Here is an 18,125-nt window from a genome sequence, read left to right as displayed (position 1 = left end):
ACTTAACAGTATGTCAAAGCAGCAACTCATTGCTTCTTTCTTTCATATTTCTCAAGTATTGAGCCAGAACATAGAAAATATCCTCAAGACTATTTTAGTTGGCAGACAGTTCAAGTATCTTAAAACTCTTCAAAGTGTTATCAATGAAATACTTGGTATTCTTCTAAAAAAATAATACTCTAAGTTTGAGTGTTAAGGTATAGCAATAAAAACCTTAACAAGGCAGCGTTTTTTGTTTTATTTCTGTTATACTATTATGCTGGCTAATACTGTAGGAACCCAATTGAACAGAGCCATCATATACTACAGTTCTCTGATATTGTGAACTTCAAAATGAGATTTCAGAAACTACTACAGTAAATGCTATGCAGCATTAATAAAACATATAAACGTAATAAAAATACTTCCTTTTTTCTTAAAAAGACTGGTTGTGGTACAGAAAAAACCCAGTAAAGTACTACATTATAAAAAAAGGAAGAGTGCAGCTACAGGAACTTGTTAGTACGTGGCAAACTGAGTTGTGAACTTACAGGCCCTTGCCACTTCATGGTAAATAAAAGATAGCTTTCCCCTTGGTGCAAGTTGGGTAAACATGCATACACACAGATATTGTCGGCATGAACTGCTGCAAGTTCACATCCTAACTTAGCTCACAGTCACTTGTTCAGGTAGACCCTAGATCTATGACATGGGAAGAAATTGAAAAAAGATGTATATAAACATATTAGCAAGCCAGAAAATACATACTCGCTGGGGTCACCTGACCCCAGTTGTCTTTCCTGCCTGGTGCAGGGGGCTGGACCTGATGATCTTCTGAGGTCCCTTCCAGCCCCTTAAAATCTATGAATACATTTAAAAAGATTTTATTTCTGCAAAGATAGTACTGAAGTCCATAGGGTATCATGTAAAGCTCAAGCCTAAACTGAACTGAACAATTTGGTTTTGTGTGACATCGGCTATGCTTCAAACATCTGTACTGATAAGCAAGTTCTCTTTTGAAAGTTCTATCACCTTAATGTGGAGTTAGGAAGGATTTTTCTTCAGATGCACCACTGTACTCTTATGTTCACATTTTCTTGCTTTCTAGGAATTCTATAAATGAAAACAGAACTCTTAAATGCTAGAGAAAAATAGTCTAATCTCTCAATAGCCTTAAACTGCTTAGTATGTAAAAGTTTGTCAACTGAAACTAAAGTACACACAATCATTTTTAACATTTTATGCTTCAAGAATTAAGTGTCCACTTCTAAGCAAATGTGGTATTCTGAATTATGCAGTCTTCTTAACAAACAAACGAACAAAATGAACAAACAAATGAACTAAGGTGGAACAGATATACATCTTCCTACTACAACACTGCAGCATGGAGGGTGGTTTGTACAGTCAGCATTTCATCAGAGATGGTAATGAATCACATTATACTGGGTCACATTTAGAAGAAATTCAAAACACTTATTCCAGTGATTTTGCGAACTCAGCATAATCAATATATCCATCATTATTTTTATCATCATCTCTTAACACATCATCTATTAGACTAATTAGCTCCTCTTCTTTCATTGCTTGAGTGTGTTCACCACTTTCCTAGAAGGAAAAAAAGAGAATTAAAATAGTGTTTCTCAATTTGATAGGACACTGGAAAAAAACATGCTACAATCTAAGCCAAAGCAAAACAAAGTCCTTGTTTCCTCAATTCCCTGAACACCTTTATCTTTTTCTCCTCCTTTCCTCGCAGACAACCATACCAATAAGGAAAGCTTATCACTGACATGTTTACACTTACTAAAAAAAGGGCTATGCAAACATTTTACTTCAGATAAAGGAATTGTCAACATGAAAATGTTCAATATTACTAGGCTATAGCAAAGGAGATGTTGATGGCTGTATGGAAAAACCTGCCCTTTTAATCACACAATCCGAACAGAAATAAGAAGTGGAGATAGACTTGACATTCTGTGTTTTTCCTAATAGTGTAAGGACTAATTCTGTTCCCTAACTACATCTAAACAGCCTTGCACCTGGCTGAGGTCCTTTAACAAAGCACATGATCTGAGCCTTCAAGAGGCCGAGAAGCGATACTTCTCTAATACTACTACCAGTCCAAAAGAAGTCCTATTTAAGTTAGGAAGAAGGGTTTTACTCAAGGGCCTGAGATTTTTTTAAAGGCATCTGAGTCCTTACTTGATTATTCATTGTCCTACATTTAAGTAGCCACTTATACAGGAGGCAAAGCTAGAGGATCAGAGTCCAGATATCTGACTTCTGCATCCCTTCTCCCCCCTCAAAAAAATCCAATCCCCTAAGGTATAGTTTATATTCTTGGTTAAAGGACATGCAAATTAAATCAGCACATAGTACAGAAAGAGAAGCTAGTCAAGGTGACACACAGTTAATTTGGAACTTTATCTATATACTGTATGAAGTATATTTCCAAGCATGAGAAACAGTTCCAAAGTAGTTATAAGCTGATTACACTACAGTATGTTATTACTGTTACAGATAGTCACAATAATATTCTTAACATAACACTTAGAGAAACAAAACAAAGCAGCTTATTTACAAAGAACAGGATATTGTTTCCTGCTTTCAGAGGAGCTTTTGCTATAGCTGAACACAAGAAGTCTTTGTTACTCTGAACTGCATTTAATAATCCTTCTCAAATTAAACCCCTTAATATTGTCTTCCTGAGGTTTCTGACTTCCAATTTGGGGTTTAAAAAAAAAAAAAGGAGAGAAATCAACTTCCTCTCCAACCCAGGGTAAAATTATAAATAAGGCAGCCCTACACCTGTCCCTTTAAAACTCAGCACTAGAAGTGCTGAGATTAAAGCCCTTATACCTGCAATTTTCTTCCAGCTTGCATGGCCACAGCAATGGCAGTCTGAAGTTGAAAGAAGTAGTGATAGAATTTGGAGCAGTATTGAATCAGGAACTATTTATTAAGCTTCCTTTCCCACAGCAGCACTGCAACATTCCAGCCACAGAACCAGTAGTTCTCCTTTCCGCGCCTACGCACAATGCTCTTCTTTTCTCTGCAGAGCCATCATACATAGCCTCCAAGGTCACATATAGCCTAGCAAGCCATACAGAAGTTTAAACAAGGACAGGGCATTTCTGGGGCCCTGTTTGCAAAGCAATGGATATAGTTTGACTGAATTAGTATATTTATAAGTCAAAACAAAAACTGATTCATCTGAGTACATGTTAGATGCACATTCTGTCTGATGCTAAACACTGCTATTGTAAATACTGCTCACCTGTTTATGTACATGGGATATAGCAGTAGCAAGTTCTAATCCATCAAGCAAATTATTGCCATCGTAATCATGCATTTTGAAATAATGGAGCTGTAGCTCTTGTGGGGACATCTCGGACTCTGGTTTGTCAATTACACCTTCTAAGTGTTCCATAATATGACTGAAAATAAATAAGTTAAGCAGTTAATATTTAATAGCCTGTTTATATTCAGCTATGTTATCTGACCAGGGAGCAAGTCAAACACGGGGTGAGATTCCATGCTGTGTCTTTTGGAGGTCTGACACAGAATTTTAATCCAGTGGAAGGGTCTATGATAGCTTTAAGTCATTCTTGGATCCTCCTAGTCCTGGTTTCCCCTGGATATCCAGGGGTCAAAGAAACCTGTGCAAAAAAAAACAGAGCAATGCACACGGGGGCAGTCTGCACTGCTCAGAACCGAAGCTTGGCCAGCCAGAGTAATGCTCCAGCTGCTGGCCAGACTCTGAGCAGCAGGATCACCGCTACTGTAGCCCCAGGAGGCCCCCAGGTAAGGTTGCTGGGGCCAGCCCAGTGCTAGCCCCAGATACCCCTATCCCATCCAGGGTAACCTGCTGTGTGCCAGAGGGCACTTGGCACAGGCACTCCCTGGGGAAAACTAGTGGCAGCATGAGGTGTCCCACTGCTAGTTGTTGCCAGGGACCCAAACATCCACACTTGTGTGGACATGGCCTATGGGGCCCCTTTATACTACTCCAGCCCTTTTATCTTGCATAAAGAGGGGAGGAAGAAAGAGAGGGGAGGAGACTTGTTTTGTAAGTGTTCAGAATATAATTGTGTATGACAGCAAAATCATTTTGGGGGAGGATGGAGGTTAAAAATGTGTTCCAGCTAAGTGCCTCCAGAAATGACTTTTTTGGACCCAGGACCCATACTAAAGTTTTGCAGGAAATGTGTCTTGAAGTCCTATCTTTGATCCCCCCAGAGGTGTCACCTGCAAGGTGAGCCCAACTATTAGCATGCGATCTTTTGCAAATGGCCTCCTGAGTCTACCTGTACACATTTTAACTTGAGATGTCTCAGTCATTATGTGATACAAGTTTACATTTGCAGAATACATACTCTTTGTCTTGTACTAGGTTCTTATCAAGGCGAATATTTCCTTGATGACTGTCTTCTACATGATTGTCAGCTAAGGCAGAGATAAAGAGGAATGCAGACACTACGCAGTACAGTAAATACGTTCTAAAAATCCTTGAAGCCATCGTGATTGCCTAGCAAAAAAGGGGAAAAAAGACAATCTCAGTAACATGCAATACATTTTCAATAGACTGCATATAAAGCATGTTTAAAGATTCTTGTTACAGAACAGAAGCGTATCTTTTACACACACACACACACACACAAATAACCACCTTCTATAACATCTATTTATATATTTTCTCCAGCTGAAAACACAAAGTAACTATCAAGAATTTTTTTCCTATCTTATTCCAAATAAGAATATGTAGCCACTAAGCCCTCCAAAGTCCAAACTTAGAATGACCTGCAAATTAACAAATGTTTTATAATCAAATGGCCACTGTATCATCACCCAAAATTCTACAGGTAAAGAAGCTTTATTTCCTTAACCTTAATCTGTGGTTCTTAGTCCAAACTAGACCTCCTTCCTCAAGGTTGAATGGGGAGATCACTTACTGTAAGTACACTGCAGATACTACAAGTTCTAAAAACAAAATAGCAGAAATGCTCAGTTTAAGATGGACATTGACAGAAGTCAGATTCTTGAAACTAAAGATAAAGCTGAGATGACTGTTCAAATTCTGTTTAATTGCTTCAAAGAATCCTATTAATGACTACTTCACTATAGCACTGTTTAGGGTCCATGCACAGGTGTATTCTAAACATGTCAACTCTCTTGTGGATCTCTGTAAAGATAGTCACAATAAAAGCCTATTATTTCAAGAACGAAATAGTTATTTGATTGGTTATCCAAAATACAAGAATTGTAAGATGATGATTCCTTTAAATTGCATTATTCAGTCATATAACATGAAAAATGGCATTAATTAAAGTACCCCAAACAATAAGTTCACCTACTAATATGCAAGAGACTAAAAACTCATCACTCAATGCTCTTTTATTGTACTTACTTTCATGGGTATGAAAGCAAGTTTGAAGAGCTCTGCCTACCCCACCGAATTACTGGTAGCCAAGGAATTTGAATGCAAGACAAGTAGTGTTAACATCCTACTGCAGAATCTGGGGCCCTAGGCCCAAGAGGGGACATGACCATTGGTGGCAAGGGTGAGACAAGGCTGTGCAACAGCCCTCAGTAGCCCTGAAGCCACCTGGCCTGCAGTCACTTGTGCACTACCACCACACTCTGGCCCATGGCCACTTGTCCCACTTCTGCCACCCTGGCCCAGATCCAGCTCACGAGGAAACCCATAGGCAGGATTCAAGCCCAGGCACAAGGTAGATTTATCACCCCTGTGATAGATAACATAATAGGGACAATAACTATCATGGAATTTAATATAGCCTAGAGCAAAGCAAGTGCTAGTCAGTATTAACAGGAATTATGAAAAAGCTACAAGAGTGAACAGCAGCACAGAACAACCTACCAAAGCAGGTAAGCCTAGAACAGCAGTACAAAGTAATATACACTCTCTCTTCCCTACCCTCCTCCCTCAAAAAATGAAACAGTCCCTTCCTTCTCATTAGTATTTGTTGGACAAAAGGGTTGATGTTACTTTTGGCTGTGGTTGCAGGTCACGTAGCATGTTCTAGAAAAGGAACCACCAGCCGCTTTTATAAGCCTGTGGGCTGCTACCAAGGCAGTACGCAGAGTTTGCATAACCTGTGAAAATCTTAGGTTTTCTTTCTTATTTTTTTAAGCAATGAAGCATTCATTGATCAAATATATTTCTCCATAGTCTCCTTGATAACATCCTCTCTGTCCTTGATAATAGAAGCATTTCAAGAAAAAAATCTCATTGTGAAACTTTAAACACTATGCTTGTTCACTGAAAAGTTCAAAAACAAACAAAAAACAAACCAACAAAAAAACAACGTTCCTTAGGACCACCTCCCTGGGTAAGTAAAATATGATACCACTCTCACAGTGCTCCATATACTGTGTACGGTAGTAGATCCACTAGCAAGGTGTGTTTAGACTAAGCAAGTTGTGTATTAGAGGCAGAACATTTCAAGGCTTTGATGGGAACTTCTGCATGGCACATTTCGATCCGAGACTCTGAACAGATGACCTAGGGCTTACCTACATGTCAAAGTTGCATGAGCTTTTTCCGGTTAGGACCAGTATAGCTTCTCCCATGACTGCCCCGCTCCCGTCTCGCTCCCCCTTTCCCTTCTGCCTTTGTATTTATATAGTCTCTTTCTGCCCTTACACGCTGCTCCCTGTACCTCCTTTCACAGCAGCTGAAGTCAGCTCTATCTAGCCCACAAGCTTGTGATAAATATTTCTCTATCAGTACCTATATTGACAGACTAGATATCAGGAGGCGCTACTTCACAGTCAGGGCGGCTAGGGTCTGGAACCAACTTCCAAGAGAAGTGGTGCTGGCCCCTACCCTGGGGGTCTTTAAGAGGAGGTTAGATGAACACCTTGCTGGGGTCGCTTGACCCCAGTAATCTTTCCTGCCATGGCAGGGGGGCGGACTAGATGATCTACTCAGGTCCCTTCCGACCCTAGAAACTATGAAACTATGACACAGACAGGCAGATATAGCTATACCTACAGATACGCAAATATTGATAGAGATGGACTGGCAGACAGACTTACCTATACCTACAGATATGCAGATCTTGACAAACAGACAGATATCCCTATACCTATGGATCTGTAGGTCTTGAAAAACAGATGGACGGGCAGATATACCTATACCTACAGATATGTGGATCTTGATAGACAGAAAGAAAGCCATAGACATATATATACCTATAGATACTCAGATTTTGAAAAGCAGATGGACAGACAGATGTACCTATGCCTATGGATACTCAGGTCTCGACAGACAGACAGATGCACCTATATCTACAGCTACGTAGATCTTGGAAAAGCAGACAGGTGGACAGACAGACATATCTATACCTATAAATATGTCAATCTTGATAGACAAACAGATGGACAGACAGACGTACCTATACCTAAGGATACATGGATCTCGATACACAGACAGATGTACTTATACCTATGGATCTATGGAGCTTGAAAAGCAGGTGGACGACAGATGTACCTAGACCTATGGACACTTAGGTCTTGACAGACAGGTGGAGGGACAGACAGACCTACCTAGGCCTACAGATGCATGGATCTTGACAGACAGACTCTTACGCACCAGGTACAGGTAGACAGACATACCGTACCTACCTGTCCCTACAGATCCGTGACTACTGCTAGACCGACACCGCGCTACCTATGGAGACGCAGATACAGGCGGCCAGACAGACAGATCCCTACCTGCCGCCGCCCGAGCCACCGCCTCCCACGTGCTCCGCCAACCGACGCTGCGGGGGCCGAGGGACAGTGACGTAGAACCCACCCCAGCCGCTCTCACCCGCCGCCGGAGCGCACAGCCGCTGCACTGCCCCTGCCGCCGGCTACGGGCACCCAGCAGGTGTGGGCGGATCTGGCCCGGCTCGGCCACCATCTCCAGCCCCACCTCTGACCCGACGCATGCGCGTGTCGCGCTGCCCGCCCCCATCCTGCCCATTGGCTTCTCTTTGCCCAGGCCGGGCCACGTCACAGTAACTTGGATCTCCACGTGGAACCGTACCTGAAGGGACACATCGCCCCAACCCGTGGCCCCGCCCCCTCCCCCCCGAAGGTTCGGCCGTGGCAAGCGCCCGGCGCTGCTAGCCCCGCCCCCTGGGGCGGGACTTGGGCGGGACTTTGTGCCCGAGAGGCTCTGGCCCTGGGTGGGGGGTTTTGCGCTGGGTATTGCTTGGTGCGGCCTGCAGCGGGGTGGGACTGGAGACTCCGGCCCCAAGGCTGCAAGGGGCGCCCACAACTCCCTGCGGGACCCCGGCCTGAGTCTGCACAGAGCCTGTAGCAGCTGCGTGCTGTGGAGAGGGGCTGTCAGCCTGGTGCTCAGCCTCCAGCTTCCACCCATCCCCACCCTGCCCCACTTCAAATATTCCCATTTGAGTGGAAAACAACTTTTTTTTTTGAGACAGCTATTAAAAAAATAGATACCTGCCGGCAGGGAGGTGCACAGCTATGTGCGCCACCTTTAGCAACGGCAATCGGGACTTGTAGCAGAGATGATATCTTTCATTAGACCAAGGATTTTGCAACAACAACAAAAAAATTCTTTAGCAATGTGTGCTTGACTTTTTCCATTTAAAAAAAAAGTTCTTTGTGTTCCAAGCTAAATCAATTCCAAATCTGTGAGTCATTCAAGAACCATATGTGGCCGTACTACCAGCAAGGCCCTGTTACCCTTCACCCCCGCCTGGGGTTTCAGATGCTTCCAAATCCATTGGCAGGCATCGTAGGTGCAGGCCTAAGCCCTATAGCATGGGGTTTAGATTCCCCTGAGTTTGGCTTGCCCTCAGCGGTACAGCCGCAGGAGCAAGCTAAGGAGGAGTCCTCCTTTTCCATAAAGTCAGCGTGTAGCCGAGATCCTCCCACTGGAAGCTGGGCAGTCAGAAGCTAACTATGAGGCTCTTGTAGGGAGTCCTGTCCGCAAGCAGACAAAGGTACAACCCTCCACAATGCCATTTTAATTGCATTACCTCGGTCAGGGTATTTCCCCTGTCACCACTGTAGGCATTTTTCCTGCCAAGTAAGTATGTGCACTTAACTTTTTTTTTCTTTTTAAAGAAAATGTTTCGTGTTCCAAGTGAAAACAGCCAAATCAATTCCAAATCCATGAGTCATTCAAGAGCCATATGTGGTCCTACTACCAGCAAGCATCCTTCACTCCCACCTGGAGCTTCAGATGCTTCCAAATCCTTTGGCAGGCATCCTACATGCAGACCCACAACCTGAAACATGGGGTTAAGATGCCCCTGAGTTTCGCTTGCCCTCAGCTGCAGGAACAAGCTAGGGAGGAGTCTCCCCCTTCCATAAAGTCAGTGTATAGCCAAGATCTTTCCACTGGAAGTGAATGTGGGAGGCTAACTATGCATTACCTTAGCTGGGTACTACCCCTGCCAAGGAAGTGGTAGGAAAAGTTTGCCAGTAGGAAAACCACCTTACTGGTCATAGTATTTCCAGCAATGGATGAAGGGAGCAGTAGCCTGGGAAAGATTGTGGCTAATATAGAGAGATGGATGGAGAGATGGGTTTCTATGCCTGTAGATGGAGCTCACCCACAGAAGCTTCAGATGGGTAGGTGTCTATGCCTGTAAAAGTACAGCTACTGACATATAGCTAGACAGATAAATAGACCATGGATAGGTATCGATATATGTGTGCCTGTAGCTATAGGCATACAGGAAAACACTCAAATCTTGGTATTGTTTTGCCAGCCACATCTGCTTCTTCACTATCTGGCTGCTGGGCATCACCCCTCTCCAAGGACTGAGACCTTGCAAGGCTGGGGAGGTTTGTGTGTCCCAATGACCCTCTGAGCTATGTTGCCCGGAGTCACGCTCCTGGCTAGGTCACCAATGGAGAACAGGCCTGCAGTGAGGTTCCAGACAAACCATGATCCAAGCCCAAGTCCTAAACGCCAGCTCAGGCAGGAAAAGATGTCAGGATTTCTACAGTTGTAAAGAAGAAAAAGGGGTGCAGCAGGATGGATGTCTCCTATCGTTTAGAGCAGGGGTTCCCAACCTTTTTATGCTGCAGACCGTCAAATTCGGACCAACAGTGACCGGCATACTGCGGATAGGCAGCCAACCCTTTTTTATACTCAGCCACTTCTGGTCTTCTGCTCTGGCAGCAACCCTCCTGCAGACTGGCAGCCAACCTTCATGGCCAGGTATCAGGCCATGGCCTGGGGGTGGGAACCTCTGGTCTAGGGTTTTCCCTTGCCACTGGGCTCAGATCTCCATCTTGTCAAGATCATGTGGTTACTGTTTCTGTGCACCAGGTTCCTTGTGTTAAACAAAATCAGGTGCCAGCTTCTACCACAGGAAACAACATGTGGGGTATCATGCCATCCAGAGTTGTGAGGGGTGGTGGCCACTTTTACAGACTGCTTTGGGCCTATGTGATCATGCACATCATAGCAAGTGGATGTCAAGCTGGGGAGCCCAGTGGTGATCTCAATAACCTGTGCAATTTGCTGAATGTTACATCTGATTCTGCTCCACCAAGGAGCTGCAGGATAGGGGTGAAGATTGGAGGGGTGATATTGGTTTGGAGGCTTTTCTTATTTCAACTGAGGGATTGTGTTTTTTTCCTCTCAAGCACTGTGTGTGTTAAATGTCAGGTTTCTCACCTACACAGTACGTGTTTCCGGAGCATGCTGGTTTGATTGCTTCAGAGGTGATCTGCAGAGTTCTTTACTTCTATTAGTGTCACTGTAACAGGGAATTCATACCGTGTTACCTGCGGAGTAAGGTAAGGGAAGGAAAAGAAATGATGGCAGGGAGCTAGGAGGCTCCAGCCCCTTTAGGAGAACGCAGCAGGCTCAGTTGGCCCTAGCTGCAGGAGGGCAGGCTTCCTCTTGATTGACAGGGAAAACCCTGTGCAAGGCTCCAAGAGGCAGGTGATCAAAATGGGGCATGGCTCCCAGCCATATAAACCCAGGTCCTGAATTAGAGCAGTCAGTCTGGTTTTGGGAGCTGTTGAGGAAAGAGCTCTAGGGTAGGAGTACTGCAGAGGAGTTCCTGGCTGACAGTTATAGCTAGAGTGTTTATTTTTGGGGTTAGGGTTTTATGCTGGTAGACCAGGTTGTGGCTACAAAGGGCAGATGAGGCCAAAGGGGGGCACTTAAGAACACCTAGAACTGAGCCAGAGTGAGGTGCTTGGGGTAGGTGGCACATAGAGGCTTAAAGCCACAGGGGTGCCTGACTGGCACAAGCTGTTTTTGAGCTCTGCCAGGGGCTGGGGCTCATGATGGGCAGGTGGAATCGAAGTAGGGTGACCACCTGTCCCTAACTGGGCAGGACCTCAAGTCCTGGTCCTGGGTTGCATGATTCTGGAACAGCATTTGTTCCAGATTCACAGTATCTTCAGGGAATTTGAAAAGGCTGCTAGCCTGCAAGGGGCTGACAGGCGGTGGATGACCAGGAGGTGCTATGTGCATCTGTGTGTCCACACACATTCACATGGCCAGAAAATACAGCTGAGAAGTGTGAAGAGCCTCTCCCTGCAAGTATGTCTGGTGGAGAGGGGCATGGGGAATTGGAGGGGGTGCAGAGTGAGGCCCCCACAGTGACAGATGGAGTGGGGCAGGGGCAGATGTGGGCTTGGAGCTTCCTGCCCTGCCCCTGGGGGGCCTACAATGACTGTGCCACCTTGGTAAGGTACCCCCTGCTCACCTGGCAGCAATGGGGACAGTGGTGGCATGGAGTTGTGGCCCTGCTGCTGAGGGAAAGGCAGCATGGTGGGGAGCCCTGAGCCTGCAGTGGGCAGCCCACATCCACCACCTGCTCTGCTTGCCTTGGCTCGGCTTGGCTCTGGTTCAGCTGTGGTGGCAGTGACAGTGGCAGTGGGGAGATGGGCATGTGCCCTGCCTTCCACTTTGGAAAAGGTGGTGACCTTAAGGCCAAGTGAGCTAGGATCATATTACACTGGTAGTAGAGGTGGCCTGAGGCCAAGAGGGCTAAGGGTCAAAGCCTGAAAAGGAGGAATCGGGCCAGAAGCATAGAGCAAAGAGACAAGGGCCAAGAGCCCAAGCTGAGTGAGATGGGCCAAGGGTCAGATAAGGCTGAGATTCGGAAGCCAAACCTAGAGGGAATGGGCCTAGGCTAGCAGTTTGCAGCAAAAAGTGACCAGCAGGTTAAAACTAAGAGGGCTTAAGCCCCTACAAGCTGGTGTATCAGTCTGGACTGACACCTGTGAGTCATGGCTGTGACTATGGGGGGGCAGCTGGAGGTCACAAATTTAGGTCTTAAGGCATGTAGGGCTGGAGAATGATGCTGAGATGGAGAGAGTGCGTAGGCTTATACCAGGTCTCCAAGGCAGCCTCCCCTCATTACTTTAACAAGGTGTGGCAGGAAAGGAATCGGGGTGATACTCTGGGAGGCTGGAATGGGAGCAGGACAGGATAGGGATGGTTAAAAAAAAAAAAAGCCGGGGGGGCACGATAGCAACTCCAGGCACCTCACCTGTTACAATCGCCCTAACCTTTGTTATATATGTCTTAACAGGCATGTCTCTTGTGTTACCTTTGGTTGGAAACATGCCAGTCTATTTCTTCTTGGTCTCTTGTGGGCTCAGATCAAGTGCAGTCCTATGCTTATCTGGTAAGGAAAGCACCGTGAACACAGAGGCAGTCTTCCTAGTTGCACCCGGGGAAGACCACTTTCCTGGCACAGGGATAGTACCTGCCAAGGTAATGTATAGTAAACCTTCCACTTAGCTGCTGGAGTGGGAAGGTCTTGGCTTTATGCCCACTTTAAGGAAAGGGGAGACTGCTCCCTAGCTTGCACTCAGCCATAAGGCTGCAGGAGCAAGCAAAACACAGGGGCATCTGAACCCCAAGCCTTTGGGCTTGGGTCTGTAAGTAGGATGCCTGCCAAAGGACTTGGAAACATCTGAGCCCCAGATAGGAGTGGAGGATGTTTGCTGGTAGTAGGGCCACTTATGGTTCTGGACTGACTCACGGATTTGGAATTTGATTTGGCAAATTTGGCTTGGAATATGGAAAACTTAATTTAAAAAAAAATTCTTCTAGGAACCTTGGTGCTCTGCAGGAATCTGTCTTTGCTTGTGTAAGTGTTGGATTATTGCTATCTATTAATACCTACATCTGTTAACTGCAGCAGAGCATACTTGTGTCCCATATCCTGTATAAAATAATTAGGCAGAGAGTAAGCAGAGAGCATAGTGCCATCAGTGACTCCAGATGATCTTGTTGTTGCAGGGACTTTTTTTTGTTTTTGTTTTTTGTTTGTTTGGGGGTTTTTTGTTTTTTTGTTTTTGAGGGGAGAAAACCTTTGAAAGTGATTTGCCTTGGAAAGGTAGTGTAAATATAACACAAGTGAAGAATTAGATGTGGTATGGTATTCAAGAACTTAGATCTCTTATTGAACACTTAAGGAGTAACCAGATTTTAATATAAACTAAGTCAAAGTCACATTCTGTTTGCCTGCAAAACACTCAACTGGTACCTCATGTGAGCCTCTCCTAAGACTCTAAAAGAAAGTGTGCTTAATCTTGTATGTCTGGAATATCAAAGATGTCCCACATCACAGGTACTGTCTTCTCCCTGTAAAACTGACATAAGTGTTCCAAAAATAATGCCTCCTTTTTCTTTTAGTTATCGCCACCTATGAAACCAGCACACTCAATCAGGACCCCCTATATAAAATATTTTGACAAGAGTATCTTTTAGAAAATATCTCCAGTCACTCTGTTCTTCTATTCTTTTCCTCTCCCACACCCCTTGCCAACTGGTGAATTAACTAAATATTCTTTTATTAACTTTTCAGTACCATGCACATGCTAAATTAAAGGTGCTTTTTTCAGCACTCTGAGGTCTAAATCATATTGCTGGGGTAACAGGAAGTTTTCATAACCATACTGAAGCAGCTAACAAAACTACAATATTGTTGTGGCACAACTACATTTATTTAAAAATACTTGGTGCTAAATGACAGAAAAGATGTAATAGCCTAAACAAGGTGTCTACATAAAAAAAAAAAAAAAAAAAAAATCATGTTTTACTGTGAAGGTAGCTCTCTAGCCTCTAAGTAAGTAATCGGAGTAGACAGCTCTCTAGCCGCTAGCCTCTAAGTAATCGGAGTATGCTGGACTATTGTGGACAACTTCTACAATTTTAAGATCTCATCTTTGCTTGATTCAAAACAGCTGTCAGAATTTGCCATCTATATGCCCATGTAAATGTACTGTTAGGAGATTTGGCTTTCTTGAAGGGAATGGGAGGATTTACCTGCTTTTTAAAACTTGCATATAACTCAATATTGTGAATAAAATTTTCTGTAAGTAATATTACCTAGAAGATGTTTCTTACTTGGTAGACAACAACAGTGTCTAGCTAATACACTTTAGACCAGAATCTCCCCTAGGGTGGGGTGGGGTATATACTTAGGACACACTGAGGTTCAGTGTGGTGCGTGTTTTGTTTTGTTTTGTTTTGGTTTTTTTTTTTTTTCCTCGCATCCTCTTTGCATGTGGTCAGTGACCTTGCAAAAGATGTGCATATGTGTCATGGGTCTAGGGTGTTGTCAGAGATCTGTATTAAAAAAATCCCAGCCATAGAGAATACTAACCAGATATGCAAAGCAGGTGTGTCACTTGGATCCCAAGAGATTCTTCCTTTCAGTAGCACTGAAGGTTTTCATGCTGTGTTTCATTAGTTGCTTCTACTGTGGCTATGCCTTCCACTCTACTTTGAGGATTTCATGCTAGCTGGAATCAGCATTAACTACCCTAGCTCTCTTCTCTTCCAGTCACTGCTTATATAACCGCCCTAACAATTTACCGATTTAATGCAGATTTTCAGAGGTACTATCAATACAGGAGAATCAGAAGATCATATAGGATGACACTGAAGAATAATGGAAATGGGGTGAAAACTAGTAGTACAAAGCACAAAGTCATGCACTTTAGGACTAAATAGAATATTCTGTCTGCTGTAAACTGGTTTCTTATCAACCAGTAAGGACAAATGATGAGGAGGGGAGAGACCTGGATGCAACTGATAACAGGATTACTATGAGCTGGCAGTGTAATACAGCTGTGAAAAAGCAAATGGGATCTTAGGACTTTGCAGACAAAGGATTTCCAATAGAGATAGGAAAGTATTACTGTCAGTGTATAAGGCAGTGGTTAAGACATAACCTGGAATATGGTGTAGAAGAAAAAATAATTCCATGTGGAATAGGTACTGGAAAGACTAAGGAAAGTTTATTGCTCTCTCTAAATTCATCAGAGGGGTAAATATCAAGAAGGAAAAGAGCTATGTAAGCTAAAGACCAATGAATGTCAGAATGAATTTAGGCTGAAAACCAGAAGACAGTTTTTAACTGTTAGACCTGAAGTAAAGACCTGGAACAGACTTCTGCTATCATTAGTGGGAGTAAACAACTTGCTTTAAGGTGGGGCTTGATTGTTTTACAGAAGAGATTAGGTGATGTGCTTGCCTACAATAGCAGGGGACTGGAATGAAAGGCCCAGGAAGTCCCTTTCACTCTTAGGCTCCAGTTACATGAAGGGTTTCTGTGGATTGAGAGGGAGTGGAGTTTCCTTGATAATAGCTACTTGCTTCTACATGCACATGCCGTGTGTGTGTTTGCACAAGCACGTGTACTGAAGGGATAATTTTTTACTTTTGTGTATCACTACTTTGTTACCAGGAAGGCCAGAACAGTTACTACCTGAATCTGCCTTTTTAAATGGATGCTTTCAAATGCTTATCTAAGTGATTTTTCTTTCCAAAATGTCCCAGTTTTCAAACAGTAGCATTGACTACAGGCCCTTAAGTAACTTCCAGGAATACATTCAGAAATTGTTACTAGTACCTATCACCTGTGGTTTCTTCACCAGTCCTCTATTAGCAAATTTACATGAAATGTCTTACGTGGTTTTATTTGTGAAGAAAGAGATTATTTACGCTTGGAAATAATGGTTTTGTGTTAGACTTAACAGAAATAGAACTTTGTTAAGAATTCATATTCTATATCCAAATGAGTACTAGAAGTTCATGAATTCTGGACAAAACCCAGTAAAAGAAAAAATGTCAAAATAGGCTTTTTCTATACATTTCTGTTACTGGAGAACACAAAAAACTCTGGCATTGTCACTTCCTTTATCAGGAATGGAATTTCAGTGTTTCACTGAATGAAATAGTGGGACATCTTCACTAATGTAATTGTTCACTGAGGGGACTGTGGTTGGCACTTTACAAGACATTGGGGCTGCTGGAAACCAGAAGGGGAATGTGGACAGCATGTAATGCAGGAGAGGGCAAAAAAACTTTGAGCATGTATCGGATTGTCAGAAGACAGATTTATTTTGAGGCAAGGCATTGTATAGATGTAAATAAATAAATAAATAAATAAATAAATAAAACTCCTCTTGCTTTGGATTGTTGATACCTTTTCCTACATGATGTCCAATCAGAGCACAAGGTAAGACCTAGTCAGCAAAAGAGCAATTGGCAGATCCAGTACTTAATAATGGGGAGTGTGGGAGCAACCACTAGTGCTGTACTCCTGTTCCCAGCTTTCCTCCCAGTGGAGCTTTTTTAAAGTCCCCCAATCAGGTAAGACACTCTCTTCCTCCCTCTGTCTGTCCCATGTGCCCCCACTTCATTCTGTTCTCAGCCACGCATCCCCATCCCTTCATTCCCTTGCCCACTGCTGCCACTTTCCCAATCAGACCAGAGGGAGGCTTCAGAGCAAGTCCCTGTCCCCTCTAGCCAGACTGCACAGGGAGCCAGAATTGGCTTAGGACAGCAGCAGGCAGGTTCCTTTCCCCCACGCCTGTTCCTGAGCTGGCAGGAAACACTGGGGAGGACCAGATGAGGAAGAAGAACCTGCTTGCTGCTGTTCCTGTCCCTGGCTGAACCTGACTGGAGCAGGGCAAAAGCAGCTGTGGAACCCTGTACCCTGGATCAACAGGAACAATGAGCACTGGTGAAGGGATATGCCACGGAGGGCAAGGCAGCAGTAGGAATACTTACTTCCTATAGGAACTTAAAGTTCCTAACTGCTGCTCCCTTGGCATTGACTAAAAGTCAGGAGGAGGGAGTCTGTGCCTTTTACACTCCTTGAGCTGCCCCTGGAGAGCACTATAAAAGGAGAGAGGGGTTCTGCGCCTGGCTCTCTCCCCCTTGCATTGTGGTCTAGAGCAAACCACACCCTAGGTGTGTGCACAGGGATCCTATGTTGTTGGCAGGGGCGCTGCCAGACTGCAGCTAACCAACCCTTCCTGGTACCCACTGAAGAAAGACAAAGACAAGTATGCACCTGCTTCCTGAAGGGGTGTGGCCTGTCAGCAGCTGCTGTGGCCTGACGGTGTGCAAACTGGGCTGGACTAAAAGCTGACCAATGCTTGGGGCTGTACCGAATCCAGACCTTACATGCAGCCATGCTCCGCATCGTCCATTAGGGACCTGGGAATGATTCAAATTAACCAGTTACTCCACAATGACCCTGGCTAATATAACATTGTGCTACTTAAGCCTAACACCTCTTAGTCAAGGGTAATCCCTTGATTCCAGGATGATTTCTACCGTGGCTCATGGATGGGGTTTGAGGTGACTTCAGCAGATGCAGCTCAAGCTGGTTCCTTATTCCCAGTTTCTGGTTCCTTTTTCAAAACTAATCTTTATACCATTAAAGGTTGTTAGTAATGAACTACACATGCTAAAGAGTTAGAATTTCATCAAAAATGTGTATTTACTCATAAAAATGTAAAACGATACCAAGTATGTAGCTCCTTATTCAGCACTGAGTTTGGGCTGGGATTATGGGGCAAAATCCTTTCCGGGTCACCCCAAACCACACAGCTCCGGTGTGAGGAGATTCCAACTCCTGGCATGTCTCTTTCATTGCTCGCTACCTTGAGTTGTAGAAAGATTAGCTTTGAATAAGGAACTGGCAGCAGGAAATAAAGCCCTAAACTGGCCCCACGCGAAGCCGGCTGTGCCAAGCCGCGGGCGGCGGGCACGGAGGGGTCGCGTCCCGCGAGCAGCACCAGCCCTGGCCGGGTCTCCCTGACGCCGAGGCGGAGCGTCCCGCGGTAGCCAGCGGGCGGGCGGCTGGCTCACTGGGCGGGCC

General features: G+C 44.4%; 1 protein-coding gene across 4 annotated transcripts; it reads right to left on the bottom strand.

The window, feature by feature from the left end:
• Nucleotides 1–847: 847 nt before the first annotated feature.
• On the bottom strand, nt 848–7,990 carry MCFD2 (multiple coagulation factor deficiency 2). 4 transcript variants are annotated; one of them, XM_019516314.1, is made up of 4 exons: nt 7,817–7,990; nt 4,356–4,507; nt 3,257–3,416; nt 848–1,584 (listed from the first exon to the last, which is right to left on the bottom strand). In XM_019516314.1, the coding sequence occupies exons 1-4, from the start codon at nt 7,970–7,972 to the stop codon at nt 1,453–1,455; spliced, it is 600 nt and encodes a 199-aa protein (XP_019371859.1). In that variant the 5' UTR covers nt 7,973–7,990; the 3' UTR covers nt 848–1,452. The 4 variants fall into 4 exon arrangements, with proteins under 4 accessions (XP_019371859.1, XP_019371860.1, XP_019371861.1 ...); XM_019516315.1 differs by having other exon boundaries at nt 7,821–7,975; XM_019516316.1 differs by lacking the exon at nt 7,817–7,990 and adding an exon at nt 7,630–7,713.
• Nucleotides 7,991–18,125: the final 10,135 nt, after the last annotated feature.

The sequence above is a fragment of the Gavialis gangeticus genome, unplaced genomic scaffold (genome assembly GCF_001723915.1).
Source record: "Gavialis gangeticus isolate Ggan-Ray unplaced genomic scaffold, GavGan_comp1, whole genome shotgun sequence".
Lineage (NCBI taxonomy): Eukaryota > Metazoa > Chordata > Crocodylia > Gavialidae > Gavialis > Gavialis gangeticus.
This window is presented reverse-complemented; position numbering and strand designations above follow the sequence as displayed.